The sequence below is a fragment of the Myotis lucifugus genome, unplaced genomic scaffold (genome assembly GCF_000147115.1).
Source record: "Myotis lucifugus unplaced genomic scaffold, Myoluc2.0 scaffold_2, whole genome shotgun sequence".
Lineage (NCBI taxonomy): Eukaryota > Metazoa > Chordata > Mammalia > Chiroptera > Vespertilionidae > Myotis > Myotis lucifugus.
Genome location: NW_005871050.1, coordinates 8,367,263 through 8,394,124, shown reverse-complemented (window position 1 = coordinate 8,394,124; position 26,862 = coordinate 8,367,263). Strand labels below are relative to the sequence as shown.

Genomic DNA, 26,862 nt, shown 5'->3' with positions numbered 1-26,862 from the left:
TGTCCACTTTCACCACTCTTAGCCAACATAGTACTGGAAGTTCTAGCCAGAGTAATCAAACAAGAAGAAGAAATAGAAGGCATTCAAATTGGAAAGGAGGAAGTAAAACTGTCATTACTCACAGACGACATGATATTGTACATAAAAATCCCTAAAACTCTCTACCAAAAAGCTACTATATCTAATAAATGAATTTGGCAAAGTAGCAGGATACAAAATTAATATTCAGTGGCATTTCTATATACCAATAATGAAATATCAGAAAGAGAAATTAAGAGAACAACCCCTTTTACTATTACAAGAAAAAAAAAGGCACATAGGAATAAATTTAACCAAGGAGATAAAAGACCTATACTTGGGAAACTATAGGGCATTGAAGAAAGAAACTGAAGAAGATACATATAAGTGGAAGCATATACCATGTTCATGAGTTGGAAGAATTAAATCATTAAAATGTACATACTACTGAAAAGTAATCTATACATTCAACAGAATTCCTATTAAAATACCATAGCATGTTTCACAGATCTAGAACAAATATTTCAAAAATTTATAAGGAACCAAAAAAGAGTCTGAATAACCTCAGCAATCTTGAGAAAGAAGAACAAAGTTGGAGGTATCAGAATACCTGATATCAAACTATACCACAAAGCCACTATAATCAAAACAGACTGGTACTGACATAAGGACAGGCAAATAGATCATTGCAATAGAAAAGAGACCCCAGAAATAAACCCACACCTATATGGTCAACTAATATTTGACAAAGGTGGCAAGAGGATACAATAGAATAAAGATAGTCTTTTCAATAAATGGTGTTGGGAAAATTGGACCAGTACATGCAAAAAAAAAATGCAAATAGATCACCAACTTACACTATACATGAAAACAAACTCAAAATGTATAAAAGACTTAAATTTAAGCCGTGAAACCATAAAAAATCCTAGAAGAATATAGAGGCAGTAAAGTCTCAGACATCTCTTGCAGCAATATTTTTACCTATATGTCTCCTAGGGCAAGGGAAACCAAGGAACAAATAAACAAATGGGACTACATCAAACCCAAAGGTTCTGCACAGCAAAAGAAACCACCACAAAATGAAAAGGGAACCCACTGTATGGGAGAACATATTTGCCAATGATACTTCTGATAAAAGGTTAATTTCCAAAATATATAAAGAACTCATACAACTCAATAAAAGGAAGACAAACAATCCAATTAAAAAATGGGCAAATGACCTGAACAGATGCTTCTCCAAAGAGGACATAAAGATGGACAATAGACATATGAAAAAATGTTCAACATCACTAATTATCAACGAGATATAAATTAAAACCACAACGATGTATCACCTCACACCGGCCAGAATGGCTACCATCAATAAATTAACAAACAAGTGCTGGTGAGGATGTAGGAAAAAGGGAAACCTATTACACTCTTGGTGGGAATACAGACTGGTGTAGTTACTGTGGGAAACTCCACTTAAAATTTCCTCAAAAAATTAAAAATGGAATTGCCTTTTGACGTAACGATTCGATTTCTGGGAGTATATCCTAAGAATCCTGAAACACCAATTTGGAAGAATATATGAATCCTTATGTTCATAGCAGTGTTATTTACAATAGCCAAGATCTAGAAACTGTCCAAGTGTTCATCATTAGATGAGTTGATAAAAAAGTTGTAGTACACTTACATGATAGAATACTGTGTGGCCATAAAAAAGAAGGAAATCTTACTTTTTGTGACAGTGCAGATGGACCTGGATATTATTATGCTAGTGAAATAAGCCATTCAGGGAAAGACAAATACCATATGATCTCACTTTTATGTGGAATCTAATGAACAAAATAAACTTGTACACAAAATAGGACCAGAGGCATGGATTCATGGAACAGACTGACAGCACTCAGAGGAGAGGGAGGAGGGGGGGAACTGGATGAAAGAATATGAAGGGATTAGCCAAAGAAGATATATGCATAACCCATAGATACAGATGACATTGTGGCTATAAACAGAGAGAAGGGGGAGGCGAGGGCCAGGTGGATATGGGTAAAGAAGGGGGAAATGGGGACATCTTTAATAATGTCAACAATAAAAATAAAATTGAAAAAAAGAAACAAGTTTAATATTGGTATCATCTCACCAACTATATTCTTTTATTAAGACAAAATCTCTACTTCTCCAGCAATTTACTCTTTATAATTCTCTTTTTTCTGTCCAGGGTTATATCCATTGGTTTTTATGCTTCTTGTAATTTTGCTACTTAGTATTGTACAAAGTTGAGAGAGGATTTTGTCAACAAGCATCTATTGAAAGTCTGCTAAGAGTAGGGAGCAATCCTGGGTAGTGAAGAAGAACATGGACTCGGGATTCTGATGGCTCTGGACTAGAGTTTAACTCTACTACTATAATGTGCTCATTCTCTTTTCTTTTCTTCTCTTTTTGTTGGTCTGCATTCCAGCCTTCTTTTCATATTTACTGTTCATTAGTTGAATATTTTCTATGTGTCAGACACCATTCTAGTTGTTGAAAACATTATGGCATGTCAAACAGGTTTCATCTTTGGTCTTACCAAGCTATACTCCAGTGCAGGAAGGAGACATTAAAATACAAATGAATATAAACTAATTACATATTATGATAAGTGCTCTGAATAAATAACTGGGTTTGATAAGAAAAAAGGTAAATGAAAAAGTTAGGAAATGATAATATCTACCTGGTAGGTTTGTTGTAGATTAAATTAGATAATGTGGGTAAACAATTTAGCATGGCTCCTGGCTTATTTTGAGCCCTTGGTAAGTGGTAATAATAACATGGTAATAGTTAGGATGATGATGATGAAGTGGTCCCAGCCCTTAAAGGGCTTAAAGTCTACTGAAAGACACAGTATATGCATGAATTATTATAATTCATCATATGGATATGAAACTGAGGCACAGAGCTTAAGTAATTAGCTGAATATCACACAGCTAAAAGTGGTAGAATAGAAATATGAACCCAGGCAGCTCTGATGCCAATGACCAGTGTTATCTGTCACACTGAATTCCCTCCCAAAGAGCCCCTTTATTTTCTCTGTTCTCCCAGCTCATTGAGCACATACTATTATAATCCTTACCATATTATATTTTTATCACCTCTTTCTATACCTAAATATCCCCCTAAAACTCTGGAATCCCTTATTTCTCCTTGTTATTCATAGTATCTAGACACCCATGTCTGACATGGAGATGTTCAATAAACTATTTTAAACAAATGAATGAATAAATATATGAATATATAAGAAAGTTCTGCACAGACATTCTTCAGCCCAGAAGCAGGTGCCAAAGTATTCAGAATGGGATACTACTCTGTTGTTGTATTAAGATAAAATCTCTTTTGGTGGTTTTCTTCTGAGTACAGAATATTAAACATTTTAAATGAAGAGTGGGAAGAAGATAAAATGGTGATAAATTGAGGTATTATATTTCTAACATGCTGATAATATGAGAAAAATCACAATTACAGAGATACAAAATTTAAGGAAGATAAATCTGGAGATGAGAAAATAATTTTCACAGAGGAATTCTTCGTGGGTAAGAAGGAACTGACTGGAATTTCTTTGAGAATTTAAGGTAATTAAATTTACTAAAATAAATGTGCATGTAGTAGCCATATTTGTTAGTTCCTTAAAGGCAGAGAATATAAACCTCATTTATTTTTGTATATTCTACAGTGACTAGCTCAGAGTAGGTGCCAATAAGTGTACTTTCAAATAAGTTAACTCTGTAAGAACTTAGCAATTGTACAAAGTGTGGCTTACCTGCAATGCCTATTTCATAGACCCACATCCACATAAAATCTCTTTGCATTTTGCGGTCCTGAACCATGCACTTAGGGCTCTAGAAGGAAGATAGTGGTCCAAAGCTGGGTGAGACATTAGACCTCTGGAATATACCAGGACTTATATAAATGGTGAATAATAGTATTAATGATAGTAATTATAGCAAGACTAATAATAGTTAACACATTTAATACATATGTCAGGCATTCTTCTAGGTACTTTATGCACATTAATTTAAAACTCACAACAACTTATAAAATACAACCTCTCATTATTCTTGTCATTATCCCCATTTATGGATAAGGTACCAGAAATAGATAATTTAAACAACATGTTCATGGTCATATAGCTAGATTGCAGTGGAGCCAGGATTCAAACCCAGGCAGTTTGGCTCCTTAACTACTATGCTATACTCTTAACTACTATGCTATACTCTTAACTACTATGCTATACTAAACTAGGGAAGTCATGAAGTTATAGAATATTTGAGCTAGGAGAGCTATAGAACTCATCATTATAGAGATGGGGGCTCCCATCTATTGCAGTGGTTCTTAACTGGGGCTAATTTTGCACCCCAGGGTACATTTGGTAATATTTAGAAAAATCTTTGGTTGTCACAGTTAGGAGCTGGGCATAGAGGCCAGGGATACCATTAAACATCCTATAATGTATGACACAGCCCCCCCCCCCCGCACCGCAACAGCAAACAATTACCTGGTGCAAAATGTCAATAGTGCCAATGTTGAGAAACCCTGCTTTGTTGCAGCAATTTTCATGTGTTCTTACTGGAGAGTCCCTTATATCCCTGGTTTCTCATAATCCCTTCCCATCCACCACATGTGCAGCCAATCCCAATTATCTGAAATTTATGCTCTACTCCTTTATGCTATCATGCTAAAACTAAACTGATTACCTCCCCCCCAACCAAGAACATGTTTAGCATGGTTACTTTTATGCTTCACACAAAAGAAATTATCCTCTTGGTAGGGAGTCTAGGTGCCATGGAAGGCTGACAGGTACTTGTTTACAGAGTGGTCCTGGGAATAGCACTAGGAATATCATGACAAAGGAAAGAGAGAGGAAGTTTAGAAAATGCTTGCATGGAAGACAGAAGAAATCCCCATCTGTAGCATATCACATTCATACAGTAGGCAATCAGGAAGTATTTCCTGTGAAAGATTACCGTACAAGGGCATGATTTGGTGTCCTAGAACTAAATAACAGTGTGTTTCCTGCCCTGTCTCTGGTTAAGAAAAAGGAAACTGCAGGATAAATCATGTTTTTGGTCTGCATTAAGCCTAGGGCTCAAGGTTTTATCTTCTGTTTGGTATTTATTGCTCATGAAGCAATATATTGTGCATTGTAGGTGTTATTTTGAACTCTTCTTCATTTTCTTTGAAAAGTAACAATCTATCATGGTTTGTGATCAATGCACTTCAGCTCCACTCTTTCTCTGACCACAGATGTCACCAGTAGTGACACCACAACTTGCAACATCGCTATGCAGGGTGAGACAACTGACAGAGGCTTTTGTAAGGCAAGGTTCCCTGGTGACAAGGTTCCCAGATGGTTTAAGAGAGATGAGGCTATTAGGCAAGCAAGGGCTTTGTCTCCTTGTGGGTGTTACCAAGGAAAGATCAAGGAGCCCTCAAGGGGATCCAGATGTTATAGCATATTATTCCTTGGGGAAGGGCGGGGGGAGAAAAGGAAAAATAAAAGGGAAAGGGAAAGTTTTTATACTAGCCTATATAGTAGAGAATCATTCTCACATAGACTGCAAGTATGGCGGGGTGCAGGGTGGGAGACAGCAGCTTGATCCTCATGGCATGCAAATGAAAACCTCCAGGTAAAGGGTACTTTCACAAACTGAGCCTCACCCAACTGGGAAGATTCACTATTCTAGTCTATAAGCTGAAGGATCCTAGAGATAGCCACATCCATATTAGAGCAGTTATAAGGATGTTCAAGGCTTTTAACTAGATCTATAAGAAGCTAGGGCAGCAAGCCAGACTTCCAGATGGCAGTTAAGGGGAGTGGGAATGTATTAAGGAGGAAGTCCATAGGTTTTGGCCTGTGCCTCTCCAAGGAACTCACAGTATATACACTACATTTATGAAGGCAACAGGGTATAATGGAAATAATACAGACCTTAGGGCCAGATAGATCTAAAATCAAATCTGGGCTCTATTATTTACTAGCTTTGTGACCTTAGGCAAATTCTGCAAACTTTATAGCCTGTTTATTCACCTGTAATTGGAGATAATAATACCTATCTCTCAGGCACTAAGCTAATGATAATAATGTTGATTTCTAATATTGACTTAAATCCTTATGATGTGCCAAACACGGTTTTAAGTTTTTATATGTATTATGTAATATAATCCTCACAAATCCATGAGAGAGGTAATATTCATAACTAGACCCATTTTACAGATAAGAAAAATGAAACACAAAGAAGTTAGGAAGTTGCCCAAGGTCACAGATGGAGTTAAAGCTGGAATTGAAATTCAACTTCAGGCAGTACAGCTCCAGAGCCCACACTTTTAGCCACTGAGCTAGATATCATCACTACAGTATAAAGAATGCGGAGCTGGATATCTGACACAGAGCAAGTACTCAATCATGATCTTAGTTAGTTCCACTTTCTTTATCTTTCCCTTCCTTTTTACCAGTTAGGGAAGAAACCATCCATTTGCCCTGTGGGGGTAGCTTCTCTCTGAACTGAAACCAGGGGCCTCCTTTGTTATTTCGGGGTGGGCTGGCACGGGTTGAAGAATCTCAAGGATAGCCCTTGTCACTTCAAGGTCATTACCTAAATGTGAGCCAGGTGAATAGATTGAGGTTGGATGCAGGCATTCTGGAATACTGGTAGGCTCAACCATGGCAACCTTGGAGAGCTTACTCAGTAAGAGCGGTGGCTAACTGCACTAGAGAAGTTCTCTGGACTAAGGTCCAGAATTCCCCACCCCTGGTTCCTTGGGCTTCTGAAATACCAGTGAACTCACACTACCCAGCTCAAAGGTGAATGGTTGACTGTGGCCCTCTAATCTTTAGGACTGCATCATCACATCCATTCCATATTTCCTTACTTAATATTTAGATAAACAACATTGGAAGCAAAAATGGATGGCAAAAATGCTACCTTACCCTAGATCTTTTAACATCTGCATTAATTGCCTAAGTCACATAGTTCTTTTCCTGGTTTTGAAACAGGCATATTAATATTACTGCCAGGATACCAAATGTTGTAGCTACTGGTTTTCAACTAGAAATTTTAATATTTATCAAATCAACTAATTGCATTTCAAGTACTGAGCATGCTCTTTAAGTTAATGGCATGCCTGGTGGTAAAGGGGGGATGAAGAAAGGAGTGATAGAAGAATGAGCTCTGTAAGTTTCCAAAGTTCTGTAATCTATGCTTTTCTAAGGTAGGTTGACTTGGTAACGCTGCTGCTATGCTGTTGGGAGTTTGGCAAGATGTTTTGGATGGAAAAAAAGAGTAATACTGGGGTGAATCCGCAAGCCATTTTCATTTAGCCCTTACTGCTGATAATCTTTCAAACATGTCTCAGTCCACTTCCTAGCCATAGGAGATAGAGTACAACAAAGAGAAATATAGCATGGACTAGATCTGGAATTAGAAGGGCTGAGTTTGAACTCTGGCTTGACTATTCACTTGCTGTGAAACAATCACATACACCTGTGTCTGTCAAAATGCAGTCCCAATATGAAAATCAGAATCACCTTAATATTATATTAACAAATATAATATAATGTGTTAAATTCATCACTATTGGGTGGTATCAAGGTGAAAAATCCATGTTTTCCTGCCCATTGAGGGGCTCATAGACTAGCAGGAGAGACATACATGAAAAGAAAAACTACTGTATAGTTTGATAATGACTAAATAGAAAGATATGAAGAAGGGAGAGGTAGTTACTCTGCTAGGAGGAGAGGTGGTAGTGAAGGATGAAGAAGAGCATAGAAGAAGTGATGTGAAGATGGAGAAGGTGACTTTAAAGTGAGTTTTGAAAGATCAGTCAATTATTATGATACTCTGGCTATCTTAAAATGTGTAGGGGATAAGGCTGTATCTGTGCTAAGTCTAAAGCCTGGAATAGAAATTGTTCTTGTTTGGGGGATGGGCATTTGTGGCAAATATTTTTCATATCATTTTACTTATTATTCCTCTCTCCTACAAGTAGAATGTTAAAAATCTGGAATCATTTTGTATTTTCCAGCTAGTTGGACTTTGAGAGGATGAGTATGAGACTCTACTGTTAACTGGCTTTTCAAGTCACTAACTACAAGGCCATGGTCTAAGTCATTGGGGTGCAACACTGGCCATGACCGCTATAAACAAGTTAAGTGTTAAATCCTACTAATAAAGGAAACTTTGGCTTGAGAACTAGCTGCCTCAGCAAAGTCATCCTCAAATATTAAGGGCAATGCTATATATACACATACAGACACAGTAGGCAGTGATTAATGGCTCTGCTTTGGCCCAGCAGGCCTGGCCCCTTTCTAGTATCTTTGTCTCTATAGGCAGCCTAACTCGAGTTTTCAAACTCTACGTCTATTTGACAAATAATCAGGAACTTTTATTATACAGAACTTCACACTTCCCCCACCACCCTTCATGTTTTAAAGTGACTTTTTTTTTCTGCAACACACTTCCATCAAACCCTATTATGTCTTTGGCTAGACCAAGCATGATAAACTTTCAAGCCTTAATGCTATGTGACCCTGAAAGAAGAAAAATGTGGTTGTAACAATAGTTAAGATCATGGTCTTTGGATTAGATCTGAGTTCTAATTCTGACCCACCACTTATTAGCTGAGTGATGCTAGGGATGTGACATAATGTCTCTGTTCTTCATTTTCCACATCTGAAAAATGAGGATAATAATAGTACCTATCTCACAGGGCTGTGGTAAGGAGTAAAGGAGAAAAATGTGAAAAAGGGGCCCATTACAGTGACTAGTTTTAGTAAGTAGTAGTAGAATACTAGTAATTATTATTAATATATTGGCCACAGTATACATTACATCTGATAGCTTATGGAAAACAGGGGCCACTGCAGGTGGAGACAGTGTTATAATTCTTTTAGGTGAAAAGGACAGGACAGTACCCATATGGGAACCAGCCATCTATACTAATAAAGAGCTAATATGCTAATGGTCGACACGCTGTAACAACCAGGTCATTAGCATATTAGCTGGGGCGTTGCTCCAGAGACGGGGCAGAAGCTGGGAGGCGCCTGGGGGAGGTGGGACCATCCCGTGCCAGGGAGGGCAAGGGTGAGAGCCCATAGTGCCCCCCTCACCAGTACTTTGCCACCCACCACTCGCACTCTGAGTGCCCCATGGCCCACCTGCCAGGGGAAGGAGCACAGCACAGCAGGCGGGAGGCTTCCACCCTCTCCTCTGGCGCCATGACAGGGCAGAGCTGCCGCACTGCTCTGGAGACAGGGAGGAAGCGGGGAGGCACCCAGAGAAGGTGGGACCAGCCCGAGGCAAATCAAGAGACTAAGGGTAGAGCTTGAAGTGGCCAGAGAGGCCAGAGGGTTTGGGGGCTGGGCCAGGTGCGCTGGAGCTCTGCGTGGACAGGCTTGGGTGTCAAGGCAGGGCTGCAGGTGGGTGGGCGGCGCTGTGCGATGTCGCGTGCTGAGCTCCTAGTTAATAATAATGGGGAATGTATTTAAACAAAAAAGAACAAGGTGGCTTTTCTTTAACCTGTTCTTTACCAGGAATACTGCCACAAAGAACAGTGGGACTAATTTATATGCCTCATATGACTGATGGATTTTCCAAAAGTGGTACTGCTAATAAAATCCTCAAAATATTTTTCTGGGGTTACCCTCACCCTCCACTCTATATATCCCCCAATCCATCAGACCTGCTGCCAAAACCCATTTTGCTTTTAGCTCCAAAAGCATGGATGGCATTTGCATCTGTGCTCTTTCTCTCGCAATCACCCCATCTGATAAGGACAGGAAGCAATGGGGTAGGCAAGAGAAGAACTTGTTATTTCATCACTAGCTTTCCAATAAAACAGAGGGAGGTTATAGCCATGGTTATGATCTCTGTCACAGCTGGGCAGAGGACACCCACTGTATCACTCTACTTGAGGAGCAATCCACATGCAAGTGATTTGATTATTAGTTTGTGATTCTGAGACAGTATTAATAATAGTGCCCATCCAGAAAAAAAATTCTTATATATGACTTACTTTGCCACATTTAATTCAATAGTTCTTCTGAATATTTTTAAAAAATATTTTTATTGATTTCAGAGAGGAAGGGAGAGTGAGAGAGAGATGGAAACATCAATGATGAGAATCATTGATTGGCTGCCTCCTGCATGCCCCCTACCAGGGACCGAGCCTGCAACCCAGGCATGTGCCCTTGACTGGAATCGAACCTGGGATCTAAGCTCTATCCAATGAGCCAAACTGGCTACGACTCTTCTAAATATTTTAATATAGCAACATAGCAGTCCAAATAACAAACACATGTGAGTTATTGATTTTCCTTCTTTTTACCCATTTTGCCATAAATTAAATTTTCTTCTTGAGTGAATCTCCAGGCCACTAGTGACATAATTTTTTATCCATTGGTGTGTATCTTTAATTGGCATTAACATGGAGGAGACATAAGCTGTTAAAAAATAATGCAACTAGGTCGGTGATTATCTTCAGAACAAACCTTCCAGGGAATGGTAGAGCAAATTTGATTTGAAAATGATTACAAAGGGTGAATTCCCTATAAATAATGAATTGGAAAGAAAATCAGGCTGGGAGTATTTGCTTATGCACTTATTTCCACATGGAAGAAAAGCAATAATTCCTGTAAGCCTGTGCTTACAGCATGCCTAGACTGGCCAGATAGAAACCAACCAGTGATGAAAATAAATACACAAGCCCACCCCGTTCATTGCATTTTTTGTCAGGTCCAACACCAAGGAAAGCCATAAAGATAATAAGTCTTTGGGTAACAACCCATAAATCTATGGTTACAGTTCAACCACTTAACTTCAAATTCCCAGATGATCATGCCTCTGTTTTTTGCTCTCCCAGAAGCTAGAAGTTCACTGTCAGAAAGGGGGAGGAAAAGAGGAGGATGCAAGGCAGCTGGAGGAAACATAAGCTGTTAAAAGAATAAGACAACTAGGTTGGTGATGATCTTCAGAGAAAACCTTCCGGGGATTGGTAGAAAAGCCATATTCATTGACCTCGGGAAAATTCTGGGAAAGCATGCTCTCCTCACAAATCACAACTTCTTGAGAAACTAACTGGTATGTCACTCAGAAACACAGTCAGGGCAAATGGGCTGAGGCGTTTATCAAAGTGCACCTAGCTTTCAAGAGTACCATTCCTTAAAAATGTAAAGCTAATTTCTGTATATCAAATCCTATTTTCCATGAATCATGCTGTCTTTTTCTCATTGCTTAAATTAAATACTGAGTAGATACAAAGGAGAATTTATAAGTTATAAGTGTAAAGTAAAAAAAATGATGCAATTAAAATTGTATATTCAACATGCAGTTTAAGGAAAATAATAAAGCCATTACCTTTAAAGGTCACCATGTGCCACTCCCTGATTCTATCTCCCCCTCAGAGATTACCACTGTTCTGAATTTTGTGCTAATCATTTCTTGTTTATGTTTATAGTACTACTAGGGGCCCAGTGCACGAATTCATGCACCTTGAACTGTGGGCCCCGAGGCTGCGGTGGGCACAGGGGCAGGTCTTGGACCCACCTGCTGTGGCCCCCTGCCCCCTGTCTGCCGGCAGCCCTGCTCCCACCACCACCACTCCCATGTGCTGATGGTGCTAGCCCCACTTGCACCTGGTGATGGCGTGGAGCGACTGGGGCTGGTGCCAGCAGTGGGTGCAAGTGCCACCTGCTGCCTTGATTACCGCTCATGAGCAGAGGGAGGTGGAGAAGCCCTGAGGGGCGATTGGGTCTGGCAGCTGCCGCTCGTACCTGCTGATGGTGCCAAGCGATCAGGGCTGGCAGTGGGCGCCGACAGTGGGTACAAGTGGCGGCTCTAGCACTGGCAGCGGGTGCGAGTGTGAGCAGGGCTGGCGCCAGCAGCAGGTTCAGGTGCCGGATGGGACCATGGCACGCGGGAGCAAAAAATTTTCAGTAACCACTAGAGGCTCGCCCCGATGACAGCAACCGGTGCCCTGCCTTGGTCTGGCACCCTGCTCACCTGCTCCAGCATCCCACCATGGCCCGCCATGTTCCGCACTCTGCCGCCTGCTGCCAACACCTGCCATGTTCCGCGCGCACCCCCTGGTGGTCAGCGCATGTCATAGTGACCGGTTGTTCGGTTGTTGGGTTGTTCCACCATTTGGTCTATTTGCATATTAGGGTTTTATACATATAGATTACACATGATGAGGCTGTCCCTTCAGAAACATTTTATCTGAATTTCTGAAGGATTCTTTAATTGCCAGAGCTTTAATTTGTGCTGTTCTCCCTCACATTCCTCCCTTCTCCCTCAATTCTCCCACCTAGCTTGTCCAGAAGTTAGTGATCTATGAGCAAACACGAGTGTCAAAGGTATCATATAGTACTGAACCCACATGGAAAGACAGTAATTCTTTTGTAACACGGCTACTTTCATTTTGTTTTTCAAGAAAATCCATGCATAGGCCTTAATTTGATTACCTGGAGGTTTGGGGACATGGAAGTGGCAGTGGGCTAGAGACCAGGAAGGGTGACAGGGCTATGTATATTGCCTAGCATGGGTACTTGAGGGGTTTGGAGTCAGAAGACTATGATGTGTGACTTTGGGCAAGTCACTTAATGTCTCTGAGCCTTGGTTTCCTCATCACAAAAATGCAGACAACAATAATACTGCTATTACAGGGTTGATGAGATGGTTAAGAGATTATTAATTGTAAAAATGTTTTCAACTCTGTAGGGTACTCTATAAATGTTAGTTGTTAATGATGCTGCTTCTCTTTTGCTGTTGTTGATGCTGTAATATCAGTTCTGTTAAAGTCAAGGTAAAGGACTAGATGGTTATGAATTTTCAAACTCTGAAGCTAATTCACAGATTTATCCTGGCAAGCTATCTGACAATGCGGGCACAACACAGACAAAATTAAATTTTCTTTTCCAAATCTGTATTACCAGTTTATGTGGAAACTTTCCACCTAGAGAAACATCTTTCTTAAATCCCATTATACCTGCCCAATTGGCATGTGTGGGAGTTGTGTTTGTTCTAAACTACGTCAGTACTGGAGCCTAGGGCAGAAAGTAAGTCACATATTACAGGCATCTAACATTATCTCTTTTTAGTCATTTCTCAGAGGAAGGTGCTAGCTGGTAACTCAAATAGAAACGTATGCAAGATTTGCTCATCACCTGATCAGTTTAAGCCTGAGGAACCTTCTGAAGGTGCTGACTTTTGCCATAATCATTTGCATGTCATTTCCTTTTTGTTTTTAAAAGAGTTTCTCCTTGAAGAGTTACAAGAATGAGAGTAAGCAGTGGAAAGCCATGTTTCCATTCTGCAAAAGATATAATCAAATCTGTAAGTGGTCAAAAATATATACAAGAGACATAAAACTGCTGATAATTATTTCAGTGAACAGACGTAAGTTGTGCATGATTCCTCACTGCTGCCACAAGTGTTGAAGGAAGAGCTTCAAACAACAGAGGGGAAATATCCATCATCTTTTTGAATATGGAGCTAGGCTACCTGCTTGGGTGCCCAGGAGGGAGTAAGGGAGGAAGAGTGTGGGTGATGTTCCCACACGTTTCCCAGACTGGAGGCTAGACAGCCACATGCCCATCTGCTGCTAAGAAAAAAAATAGGCTGTTTGACCTCTGAGGTTGCAAGGCTCTTGCCCTCCGCCTAACAGCTGACGCCTGGAACAAGCAGGCCAGCCACACATGGACTCTGCAAGGGCTAGCACTACACTAGGGATCCAGCTGAGTGGGCGGCTGCAGCTATGGCAACAAATGCCCAGGAATGAGTTAATACCAGCCAAAGGGGTTAATGGGAGAGGCAGGGGCTTTTATACAAATGCATTAGGGAAAGACACTCAGTACAGCAAGAATGAGGTCCATTAATAAAGCTGAGAGATAAAATCCACCACCATTCTTAAATTTGACTTGGCTACTTAAACTGTTTCTAAATCAGTCTCCTGTGTTCTAGCTGTTCATAGAGACGCTACACTTGTTTAAAGAATAAAAACAATGCCTTAATATGCAGTATAATAGGAGAAAATAGGATAGGCAAAAAGGTGTAAAATTAGACTTGCCAACAACGATAGGAAGAAAAACAAGAGATGTGTATGTTCTGAACATGTTTAAACAGCTTGTTATTACTACCACCACCTGATAAATTACCCCCCTATATGTGGATTACAAGGTGCAGTATTATGATGCATTAGAATCAATCTGAGAACTAACGATAATGGGTGGTTGGGTGGCTAAACATGGCCCTCAATTACTGCTGAGTGCCCTCTCCTTTGGTGGCTACAAAATAACTGTCATCAATATTCTCCTATATAGAATGTTTTCTTATCAGCATCATGTCTTCAAAACACCCCTGGAAGGCAGGTCAATATTGATGGACTTTTTTTTTTAAGAAAACAGGGAGGCATGGTGAGGTTAAGTGAAAATTAGCAGAGGCAGCACCATCATTCCATAACAGAATATGGGTTATAAAAGGAGCCAAGGCACAGATACAAAGGGCTTTGGGCTGTTCTTTCAGTGATGGCAGTGCCTACTGAATGTAGTGGATCAGAGTTTTCAGTCACTCTTTCAGCTACAGAGAAACTAGAGACTCCTTAAGCCACTACAGCAGGAATTTCCGATTGTAGCTAAAAGCACAGAAGCACAGAAGTACATTTTTATTTCTGGCAGAATACAATACAAGCTCAGAGTAAAATGTTACTTCTGAGAAGGAAAAAAGGGTACACTGGAATTCAAAAACAAGTATAATCCATTTGGTTAGTATTTCCTAGTTTCCCAAATTAACAAATGGAACTTATTGAGCCTCTGTTATGCTTTTTGTTAGTGTCGAAGAGGGACACAAGAGAAGCAAAAAAGTTACCTCCCTCAGAGAGCTTATAATTTACTAGAGGTGAAGGTGGGCAAAGTCACACACAAAATAAAGACCAAACAAGACTCCACAGAAGGCCTAAGTACAATCCTCTTTGTCCTACTGGTTAGAGAAAAAGAATGAGAAAATCTGAAAAGTGGGAAGTTGGTAAGTTCTTACCTGAATATTACCAGTATAACTTAAACTGATACTTCCATCAGCAGTGAATGTACTCACAAATATGGGTGGCCCAAAAAAAAATGATCAGGAGAGAGCATGAAGTAAATGAAGGACAACTGAGGTTTAAGAGAACCAGGATGGAGGTGTCTGCCATTATTTGAACACGATCATATCATTTTTGAACCCAACTCCACTCACTGATAGGCCCTGCTTCCCTGGGGACAGTGCTTCTCAGGTAAGCACATCTGGTTGGCATATCCCTATATACAGCTAAGAGCTTGAGGGCAGATAAATCAAGATGGTGTGCTCTGGTGAACATATGAAAGGAAGATAATCTGTGTTGTATGCCGAAGAGAGGCCCACATGTTTTAGCTATCAGACATACAAAGTGGCTAAACTGTCATTCTGTTTCAAAAATTAAGGCATTTGATTTGTGTGCTTGTCCAGATGAAGTGTTAGCCTCCTCCAGGAGGGATTACATTTTCCTGAAAAAAGTATTTTGAATCTGTTTTAGTGACTTAGCTGTATTCATTGATATTCCAGATGACGCCTTCCTAAACCACTTCACCCTCTACTCTCCTCTGTACCACGGCCTCAGGCTATACATCTCACCTCGCCTTGTCTTGCAAACATGAGTAGCTGTAGGAGATTTGGGCAGGGGATGTGGATTACTCTATTAAACCCAATCACTGAATACACACATTGTCCTGCATACCGTGTGTCAGCAGCCTGACTATTACAGGTGAAAGCTGAACATTATAAGGAGCAACAAGCTACAGAGCTTCCCTAGATCTACTAGTACAGTTCTCCTTGAGATGGATTAAATTCAAAATTGAAACCTGACTATATCTCCATCTATAGAACCTACTCTCTGGAATAGAAAATTGACCATTGTAATTTCTTTTAAGGACATTTGAAAGAGACCATAATTATGCCCAAAAGAACCATCATGCTATAAGAAGTTTGTGACCCCAGCCCCTGTAGCTTAAAGGTATTATAGCTCTTATAATAGCCTGGATGCTACTTTATAGCCTCAGAGCCCACCCTTGTTGTTTTGCAGGAATATAAATGGAAAGTTATTACATGAATGTTACTTGTAGAACTTGAACTGAGGAGTATATTAGACACATACATCAGGAGAACGCGAACTCAAACAGGTTTGGCCAAAGGAGGAGAGCTGGAAAGAGAGCCCATGGTAAATTAGGAAGACAGATGAAGGTTAAAGGAAACCAGGATGAAGGTGTCTGCCATTATCTGAATATAATTATATATTTTTTTCAGCCAAACTCCACTGATAGGTCCTGCTTCCCCAGGGACTGTGCTTCTTAGGCAAGCAAGCTTGGAAGTCATTTGGTAAGAAATATTTCTTTCCTCTGACATGAGCAGTTAGGTGTAAACGATGACAGACATTTGCTTTGGGAGCAAGAGGTGCTGAGCTTAATGCCCATCATCTCCCAGAGATGATGATGTACTATATATACACATAAAATCACTGCAGCTGCTTGCTATTTCCAGGGGGTCAGAGTACACAGTCTTTTATCTCCAAATGTCTGGTTTTCAATCTGGATATATTTTGAAATCTGTTTTGAATACAAGAGCAGACAGGAAGCTTTTGGTCAAGCATGCAGAGACTAACCTTCAAGCACAGCAGAATGCTAGGAGAGCAGCCTGACCTTTGCAGTAAAATTAATTTGATGCTTACAATCTAACCCAGCGTCCGTAGCCTTTATTCATATGACAGAGTCACAAGACAATTTAGCAGGGATTATTAAATTCCACTTAAGCTCATCAGAGGGGAGAATTGAGGTTGATGCATTTCAGGATGCCAGCAAATTGGTCAAACCAAGTGGAAAAGAAAAGGAAGACTTCCAGGAATAAATTGAAAGGGGCTACACTTGGTGCACAGCAGGCACACAGTGAGAACTGATTCAATGACTGAGGCAAAGAATAAGCCAGAGCTGATGTCTGACACCTAGGAAGTCCCTTCTCCAGCACCCACTGATGCAACATCAATCCCTATGAGCTTCTCACATAGGGAAGCCATTTGGCAAGTGCCAGAGACCCCATGGTGAGCCTGGAAGGTGAATAGGTTAGGGATGGTACAAGACATGCCATTTTGCATTCCCCTCCCATTCCAGCTGGTGGTAAGAAGTCTGGGGCAGGAAACTGCTAATTAAAAATGAAGAAAGTCAATGGATACCAACGAATTAAGGATGCATCCTCTCTGAGATGGCTAAGAATACTTCAAATAAGAGAACTCTGTTGGGTTTTCAGAAAGCCTTTGCAACAAGCAGTACCAAACTCCAGCATTACCCAAGAGAAATCAGTGTTCTAGTCATTGCACTTTAACAAGTGTGTTATACACAAAGGCCTGTTGACAGTGGGATATCTTGGTTGGTTTTATTTAGGCAATAAATAATGTAACTTTCTGAATCTGATGCTTTTTATTTGAACATTCAATATAATGACTCGTCTCTGCTCTTCTTTCTTTACCAATGATATTTGCATTTTATTAGCAAATATAATTTCATATGGCATGATAAGGGAATCAAAATTACCCAATTTATTTCCATCATAGGATCAGAAGGAATCCTTCAATGGTCTGTTTTGCATCATTCTACTGATTTCAGTAAGTTTTTTTACCTTTTATAGTTTTGTTAATCCTCACCTAAGGATATATTTCCATTGATTTTTAGGGAGAGTGGAAGGGAGGAGGAGAGCCATAGAGAGAGAAACATTGATGTGAGAGACACATCGATTGGTTGTTTCCCACACAGTGCCTGACCAGGGCCGGGGATTGAGCCTGCAACCAAGGTACTTGCCCTTGATGGGAATTAAACCCGGGACCCTTCAGTCTGTGGGCTGACGCTCTATCCACTGAGCCAAACTGGCTAGGGCAGAAAGTTTTACTTTAATACTAATTTAATATCACAGAGATAATCTGGTTTTGTCTAAATGAGCCCCCTCTTATATTTTTCCTACAGAATGCGGACTTGTATTTTCTAAAAGACAGTTAGCACTAATATGATTCTCTAAATGGTTATCAGCATTTCACCTTATATGAATAGTTAAATGGATGCCTATGATATTTTCCCTGATTGTAAGAATTTTGAGGGCAGGGTTGGTAACTTATATATTTTTACTTACCCCCAGATTATGGCATAGTGAATGAACAAATGCCAAATATAGCACTATTAATTTTTACCTTTTTCCATTTGCTGATAGCACTGTAATGCCTAACAATAATTGTGGCTCGCACTTTTGTTTAAAGTAGAGACACTTTCCCCAACTTTTATAAACATTTTCCCCAAGTTAATCCTGATAATATTTTCTATATTAATTTATTCTTTCACTAACTGAATTTAGCCTACATAGGAGCTATAAACTATATTAGGGTCCTCTGGTAAGCTAGTTGATTCTGTCTACAAAAATGACTTATATCATGGGAATAAGATTAGAGGATCTAAGAGTGATGTTTAAAATATTCAAATACCAGAATGGCACTAGCAACCAAACACAATTGGATACCAAACCTTAGCACCAGAGCAGGGCCTGGGAGAACCCATTGTTGTAACAGAGGTCAACCCATTTTTGTTAGACTATGGGGAACCCTAAAGGATACTAGGACGATCAGGGTGGCCTGGGTGACAGACAATCACTTATTTTGGACAGTGGCCATTTATCGGCCTGGGTGGCCAAGGATCATTAAGGGGCTCCTGGCAGTACCTGTTTACCAACTGGCATACATGTTTTTAAATATTTTAAAACTGTATGTCCATCTAGTGCATACAGGCTTAATATCAGCCTGGAGGATAGAGAACTATTTTCACATGAACATGCAGCATAAGTAAACAGATACTTTTACCCACATTTGTAGTCTACTGAAGTAATTGGCCTTAATGTTCAATGAGACCATTGTGATCAAAGTTATTCCTTATATTAAACCCAAATACAAAAACCGTTCCTACAGAAATATTAATCTACTTTAATTCTGTTTTTATTTTCTCCAGGGAATGATCGCTAATCACTTTTTATCTGTTAAATGTGTTTTTTTAATGTTTTTAATTATTTTTTTAGGGTGAAAGGAAGGGAGAGGGATAGAGAGATAGAAACATCAATCAGAAACATCATCAACCAGCTTCTTCCTGCATGCCCCCTACTGGGGATCGAGCCAGCAACCCATGCATGTGCCCTGATGGGGATTCGAATCAGTGACCTCTGGGTTCATGGTTCAACATCACCCACTGAGCAACACCGGCTGGGCAAAATATGCTTTTTTTCCTTAAAGAAATTATTTAAAACTTCCTACCAGTAGAGTTTTAAGCAAAAAACAAAAACAAAAAACCCACAAAAAATATAAAACAGATTCCAACATCTATAGCTTTTCCACCTCATGCAATAGAAGGTAAGTCAGGCAGGGAAGAAGAGACATATGGTTGGAGACTGAGTAGTTGTTTTGCTGTCTCCTACTTGAGTAGAGAAAGCAAAAATTTTTTTAAAAAAAGGCAGAGACCAGACAACAAGGAGTTCTTCCTGCAATTCAGCAGACACAATGAAAAAAGTGATATGCTTTTGTGTCCTCTAAAAATCCTTTGTTATCCTAGTTCAATATCCAGATATCTGAGTGGTAGATATATTCCACCTCAATACACAATAACTGCTTAGTTACCTCATTGTCACTTATCCCCACCTGCACTTCTATCCATTGGGGCTGTGTCACAATGAGTAGTAATTGCTGCTCTTCTGGGAGACTGGCTGGATTCCAAGACCTTCATTTGGGTAAGCTTGTGTCTGACATTCAGTGTTTTAATTTCTAGGAATGCTAGTGAAACTGGTCAGAAAGTTGAATAGAACATGCAGGAAATCGATGAGGTGACTAATTCCTGTTTCTCTGGGTGGTGGCTGAAGCTGTACTATAGTTGCAAAATTCCTTAGGTATAGGCTGGGTAAAGGGGTTAATCAGATTCATAATTTATGCCTGGAGGGGATATCTAAGCAATAATATTTGGCATGTGATGTTCAGCATACTCTAGTGATGGGGAGGCAAACCTGAGATTCTCTCTTATTAATAACACCAAATAAGTAGAAATAAATAAAATAATACAATAATAAAATTAAAAAGTAGGAATTCTCACAGATATATGTTTAAAAGAAGAGCTCAAGAGTACCATTTAAACACCAGGGGGTTGAGGGCATGAGTGGGGGGGGGCAATGGGGCGATAAGGACACATATTTAATACCTTAATCAATAAATAAAAAAAGAGCACCATCTATACCAGTGATGGTGAACCTATGACACGTGTGTCAGAGGTGACACGCAAACTCATTTTTTGGTTGATTTTTCTTTGCTAAATGGCACTTAAATATATAAAATAAATATCAAAAATATAAGTCTTTGTTTTACTATGGTTGCAAACATCAAAAAAATTCTATATGTGACACGGCACCAGAGTTAAGTTAGGGTTTTTCAAAATGCTGACACGCCGAGCTCAAAAGGTTCGCCATCACTGATCTATACCTTACGTTCTGGGACACCATTCAGGTTGCAAGCTGCATAAACAAAGGAACTTGGAATACTCACTAATGAACAGTTTCAAATGCCATGTCACATTGTAGCTCCGATGCAGAGGACTTACAACAAGTATTTACTTGTGAGTTCCAAGGATATATCCCACAAATGGACATTTACTTCTTATCTACACTAATAAAAGACAAAGATGCTAATTGACCGTGCCTTCGCTATGCCCCAAGCCACACCCACCAGCCAATCAGAGCGACTATATGCAAATTAATCCAACCAAGATGGCGGCTGGAAGCCACAGAGCTGGAGCAAGCAGGAGGCTTGGTTGCCTGGGGGATGGAGGAAGCCAAGCTTCCCACCTGCTCTGAGCTGGCTGTGGCCTCCACTCATGGCAACAAAGTTTCAATTATAGAAGACAAATAAATCCCAGATACCTGCTTCCAGCCAGCCTCCACTGGGAGCTTGGGTGGCTGGGGGCCGTGGCCAGCCTGCAAACAGACATCAGCATCAGCCCCTTACCAAGGCTGGCCACGGCCTCATGGGGTGAGGGTCCCTGCTGGGGGGCTTGGCCAGCCTGACAACAGCCATCAGCACCTCACCCAGGCTGGCCAAACCCTCATGGGGTGAGGGTCCCCACTGGGGGCTTGGCCAGCCTGAAAACTGACATCAGCCACACACCTAGACTGGCCAGGCACCCCAGCAGGAACCCCCCCCCCCACCTTGAAGGGGGTGTGGAAAGCCTGAAAACTCCCCTCAGCCCCTCACCCAGGCTGGCCAGGCATTCCAGGGGGGACCCCCACCCTAAAGGGGCTGTGGCCAGCCTGAAAACATCCATCAGCCCCTCACCCAGGCTGCCAGGCACCCCAGCAGAGACCCCCACCTTGAAGGGACTGTGGCCAGCCTGCAAAAAGCCATAAGCCCCTCACCCAGGCTGGCCAGGCACCCCAGCGGGACCCCCCACCCTGAAGGGGCTGTGGCCAGCCTGCAAACAGCCATCAGCTTCTCACCCAGGCTGGCCAGGCACTCCTATATAATAAAAGGGTAATATGCAAATTGACCCTAACAGCAGAACGACTGGGAATGACTGGTCACTATGACACACACTGACTACGAGGGGGCAGATGCTCAATGCAAAAGCTGCCCCCTGGTGGTCAGTGTGCTTCCACAGGGGGAGCTCTGCTCAGCCACAAGCCAGGCTGATGGCTGCCAGTACAGCGGTGGTGGTGGGAGCCTCTCCCGCCTCCTCAGCAGCGCTAAGGATGTCCAACTGCAGCTTAGGCCTGCTCCCCACTGGCAAGTGGACATCCCCCGAGGGCTCCCGGGCTCCCAGAGGGATGTCTGATTGCCAGCTTAGGCCCAATCCTCCAGGGAGCAGGCCTAAGCCAGCAAGTGGTCATATCCCGAGGGGTCCCAGACTGCAAGAGGGCACAGGCTGGGCTGAGGGACCCCCCCGAGTGCACAAATTTTTGTGCAACGGGCCTCTAGTCAACTATAAAATAAAGAGATCAACAAAGCCCTTTCCCTTATGTGTAGGATTTCCTTGAGAAGCAACGGCTCCTTGGGTAGTATTGATGCCTATGGAATATACACTAAAACTAATGGCTGGGGGTCCACAGCATAGAAGAACTCTGGCAAGATAGTCCAGTGGAATAGACTGAGTGGACAGTTACAGATTTCTCCAATTTTCACTCCTACCCCTGCCTCCTGCTAAGTTGCCTGAGCTTCAACAACAAAGGTTAAGATACCTTATTTAGGAATTTAACTTATGCAATAGTCTAACCAAATATTTATACATGAATATAAATGGATGCTTGTGAAGCACCTGAAGTTTGTTCAATAAAGGAGTTTGTATGTGTCACTTGGTCTGCAACCTGCCAGGGGCACATTGCGCTGACATTAGAAAAATGTGTTCTTTTCAAAAAGATTTAGCCACATTTCCCTTTTCTTCCCAGTCTCTTTCTAATGATTGGAAGTAGAATGAGACTTCGATTTTAGGATGATTTAGTGGTCTGTGAGTTGGTTTTTTCTTCCCTTGGTATGTGGCCAAGTTCAAAGAAGCAATTGTGTAACTATTAAGGAAATTAGTTATTTGCCAAAGGACAAAGACCTTTTGTCATAAGCCAAAATGAATAACTAAGCCCTTCTGTCTCCATCTGAAGAGGGCCTCTGGGCTGAGAGGAATGTCTGGCTGGTGGTCTAGGTTTGTTCACTGAAGCAGTAGGCAGCCAGATGCTCAAGAATATTGGAGTCAGGAGGCTGGATGGGTGTTGGGAAAGACAAAGAAAATAGGACAGTAAACAAATTAACAGATGTAAAATATATAGCATGGGTGTGCCTGCCTGTTGGGCACACCTCTACATATAGCTACCACTTATTGAGTACCTCCTCTGTTTAAATTACTGTACTAAATAATTTATATGCATTTTATCCTTACAAAAACCTTATGAGGCAGGTATTATTATCATCCCCATTTTATGGAGGAGCAAACTGAGTCTTGGAAGTTGAAGTAAATTGTTCAAAGGCTTCACAACTAGTAAAAGGCCAAGATTTAAACCCAGGTTTCTTTCTTTTGACTTAGGTGTCAGGCATTATGTCTGGCACATTACATATGTCTAATCATCACAATACTCTTGAGCTGCAGGTATGATTATTTCCATGAACAGTCGAATAAATGGTTTTTTCAAATAAGTTAAGCAACTTGCCCGAGATCACATAGTCAGTAAGTTACAGAACAAGGATTGTAATCTAAGTCTGACTCCGAACCCTATGCTCTTAACCACTAAAATGTCACTTCTATTGCAATCTGATAACTGTCCCTATCCTGACTGGTACAGTGAAAGTAGTGGAGGACAAAGAGTGGAGGGTAACCTGAATTTGGTAATCAGAGCAGGAGAGGTTGAGTAATGGAACTGGAGATAAAGTGTCTATTTACTTTGGTATACATAGGGTGTCGGGAGGGGCAATGAAAGACATAGGGAGACAAAGGGTAATGGATTTCTATTCCCTCATGCCCAAATTATAAGAGGAACAGAGGCCACTTAGAACATGAGCTGGGGCTAGGAACTAACACTATTAAAGAATTTCTATTATCTGAGCTGGTTGCTTCTTAGCTCCAAAGTCACCCTTGTTGTTTGCTCTAGGAAAGGGTTCTGGGCCCTTTAAATATTTTACCTTTACCAGCAGGCACAGTGTTAAGCTTTGCCAGTAGGGGACACAAGAGAAACATTTTAGGAGGAAGGGGCTTTTCTTCCTGGTTCAGGTGTGCTGGAGTGCTTGATTTTAGTCCTGAAATGCTAATACCTACCTTGCCCAGTGTCTAGTTCTAGCAGCACACATATCTTCCCCAGCAACAGCTTCCTGTAGTGCCTGCTGCTTTTCCAGCATTCAGTTCCTGTGGTACATGGTGCTCAACAGCACCCAGCAGCTTCTCCCAGTATCCCTTGCTCAGGTGTTTTTGTAGTGGAGTGCCTATGCTGTGATACCTCCCTGTGAACAGCTTTCTTTGGCACTGTAGTGGGTAGATTTACTACAAGTTGCAGAGGGCAGATTTCTAGAAAGTTTTAGAAGGCAGAATTCCAGCAAGTTCTGCTGGCACAGCACCACAGCAATTTCTCTGCTATCAGGTGAGTCACAACTGTGACCTTTCCTCTAAGTTGGATCTCATCCCTGGGAGAAGGGTTGTCCTTTGGGTGTCTAACTCAGCCATTGGGTTAGTGGATGCTCCTTATATCTGCTATCCCTACATCTTTACAGTTCTCTTTAATTCTTACTAGCCAATCCCGTTATACTTAAGACTTACATTATAATTTCTCTGTACAAATTACTGTGTGGTTTCTCTTTCCTGATTTATCCCAGACCAATACAATTAACTCTTCTCAGATCTCAAAGTAAGGTGATTCCTAGGGAAAGAGGATGCTTCTAGGAGGAGAGTTCACATAGGGAGGATAGCCTTTTCCCAGGGACAAGGTCAAAGAGAAAAGAACAATCTTATTTATTTAGGAGGCAGAAGATTACTGCTCTGTCTTGCTTTCCAGTACAAGAAAATTAATTGAACAGCTGTGGCCTCTCAGTTGCTGGAATTCATTCAATGAGGAGGAAAGAAGCTGCTAGATAGGAGAGGAATCTGGAGTCTGAGGACTGCTTAGACCAGCGGTTCTCAACCTGTGGGTCGCGACCCCTTTGGGGGTCGAATGGCCCATTCACAGGGATTGCCTAAGACCATCGGAAAACACATATGTAATTACATATTGATTTTGTGATTAATCACTATGCTTTAATTATGTTCAATTTGTAACAATGAAAATACATCCTGCATATCATATATTTACATTATGATTTATAACAGTAGCAAAATTACAGTTATTTACAGTTATGAAGTAGCAACGAAAATAATTTTATGGTTGGGGGTCACCACAACATGAGAAACTGTATTAAAGGGTCGCAGCATTAGGAAGGTTGAGAACCACTGGCTTAGACCATGAGACTCAAAGGGATTATGATCATTCCTAGTCCAAATTGTACTTGAAGTTCTTTAGCTTGGGTGCTCCAAAGGGGAAGTGGGTATTTATGATGACAGCCTCAGAATGACCACTCTAAGAAAATGACAAATATTGAAGTCAAAATCTCTATAATTGCCCACAGAATCCCTCTTCAAATTTAAGGGTATGTTCCCTCCACTGCTAGAGAGAAAATATTTTCTATTTTGGCCTGGATTTCCTGTGCACATATTTATAGAAATTTTCATACAGCTTAAAATGTCATGAATTCTGGAAAAACTTTTGAAACCTCAGGATAGAAGACAGGTATTTGGAGTTGTTGTGTCAAGATGTTATCCAAGTGCCACAAAGAGAAATGGCTTTCACCAGTGAAAGAACACCAACATAATTTTTATATTACTCATGGATTTGTGCAGTTGAGTTCTTTTTGAATTTAAATAAAATATTTTCTGAAACACATGGTGGTAATTAAGCATCCTTTTGCCCTAGGAATCACCTTATTTTGAGATCAGGGAAGAGAGTTAATTGTATTGGTCTGGGATAAATCAGGAAAGAGAAACCACACAGTAATTTGAACAGAGAAATTTTAATATAAGTATTAAGTATAATGGGATTGGCTAGTAAGAATTAAAGAGAACTGTAAAGATGTAGGGATAGCAGATATAAGGAGCATCCACTAACCCAAGGGCTGAGTTAGACACCCAAAGGACAACCCTTCTCCCAGGGATGAGATCCAACTTAGAGGAAAAGTCATAGTTGTTCTCTCTTTTTTTTTTCCAGTCCTCACCCGAGGCTATGTTTATTGATTTTAGAGAGAGAGAAAGAGAGAGAGAGAAACATCAATTCGCTGCCTCTTGCATGCACTCTGACCAGAAATGGAACTCACAACTCAGATATGTGCCCTGACTGGGACTCAAACCCGCAACCTTTTGGTGTAAGGGACATTGCTCCAACCAACTGAATAAACCAGCCAGGGCTACTTTTGTTCTCTTTATGCCTTCAGGCATCCTCCTTCTTCCAACCCCCTCAAACTACAATACTGCCTCCCCAAAGCTCAATAAATGCAAAATAGAAGGTAAGCATTTAAAAAGGAGAGAATAAGGAAATGTAAATCTCAAGGTCTGATAATTAATTAAAATGCTCCCTGTACATGATATAAGGTCATTTTTGGAGAATTTAGGAAGCACTAGCCCAGATAAAATTCAGAGACACTAAAATTATCATAGTTCATCAGCCAGCTTGCTTAATCGCTAAGAAGTTTTCAGTACACACTTCCCATATCTTAGAGGCCTCATAGCAACAACAACTACATTTGGAGTTGTAGCAGCTTTCAATAAAGGGTGTTTATTCAGAGTTGCCTGTAATACCAATGGACTTTGAGAGGCTTCCAGGTGGCTCACTGGTTAACATCAGGGTACCATGTGTTCATGTTTTGGTGAAGATACCAATCAGCATGGGTGAAAGAGAGAAGTTACAAACCTTCCCTAGGCTTTCCTCTTTTCCTCTCTCCCCATATATATACACACACATACATATACACAGAGGGATCACATAGTCAAGAATAGAATGGGAAAAGGAGTAGTGCCTCAGAGCAGTTTGATAGTTTATACTGTAGCAGCTGGTGGTGACAGGTAGAACAGATGATATGTAGGGTTTTTTGCATTAGTTAAAACTTCTTCCCGAAAAGTCAGAGAGCCATTGATATAAACCAGGGGTTGCTGTAAAGCAGTACTGACTTGCTTGCATTTTCAAAATAGGAATTACTCCTCTGCTGCTGCCA

General features: G+C 40.8%; 1 protein-coding gene across 3 annotated transcripts in view; it reads right to left on the bottom strand.

The window, feature by feature from the left end:
• Positions 1-26,862, bottom strand: part of ENOX2 (ecto-NOX disulfide-thiol exchanger 2) — a 292,266-nt gene that overhangs the window by 80,411 nt on the left and 184,993 nt on the right. Inside the window, exon 1 of one of the 3 annotated variants that reach the window (XM_006082096.3) lies at positions 3,800-3,869. The exons of the other annotated variants lie outside the window; for them this stretch is intronic. Within the exon in view, the coding sequence (XP_006082158.2) occupies positions 3,800-3,866 (67 nt within the window). The 5' untranslated portion in view covers positions 3,867-3,869. Of the gene's footprint in view, positions 1-3,799; positions 3,870-26,862 lie in introns of those variants that run through there. 3 annotated transcript variants of the gene reach the window in all.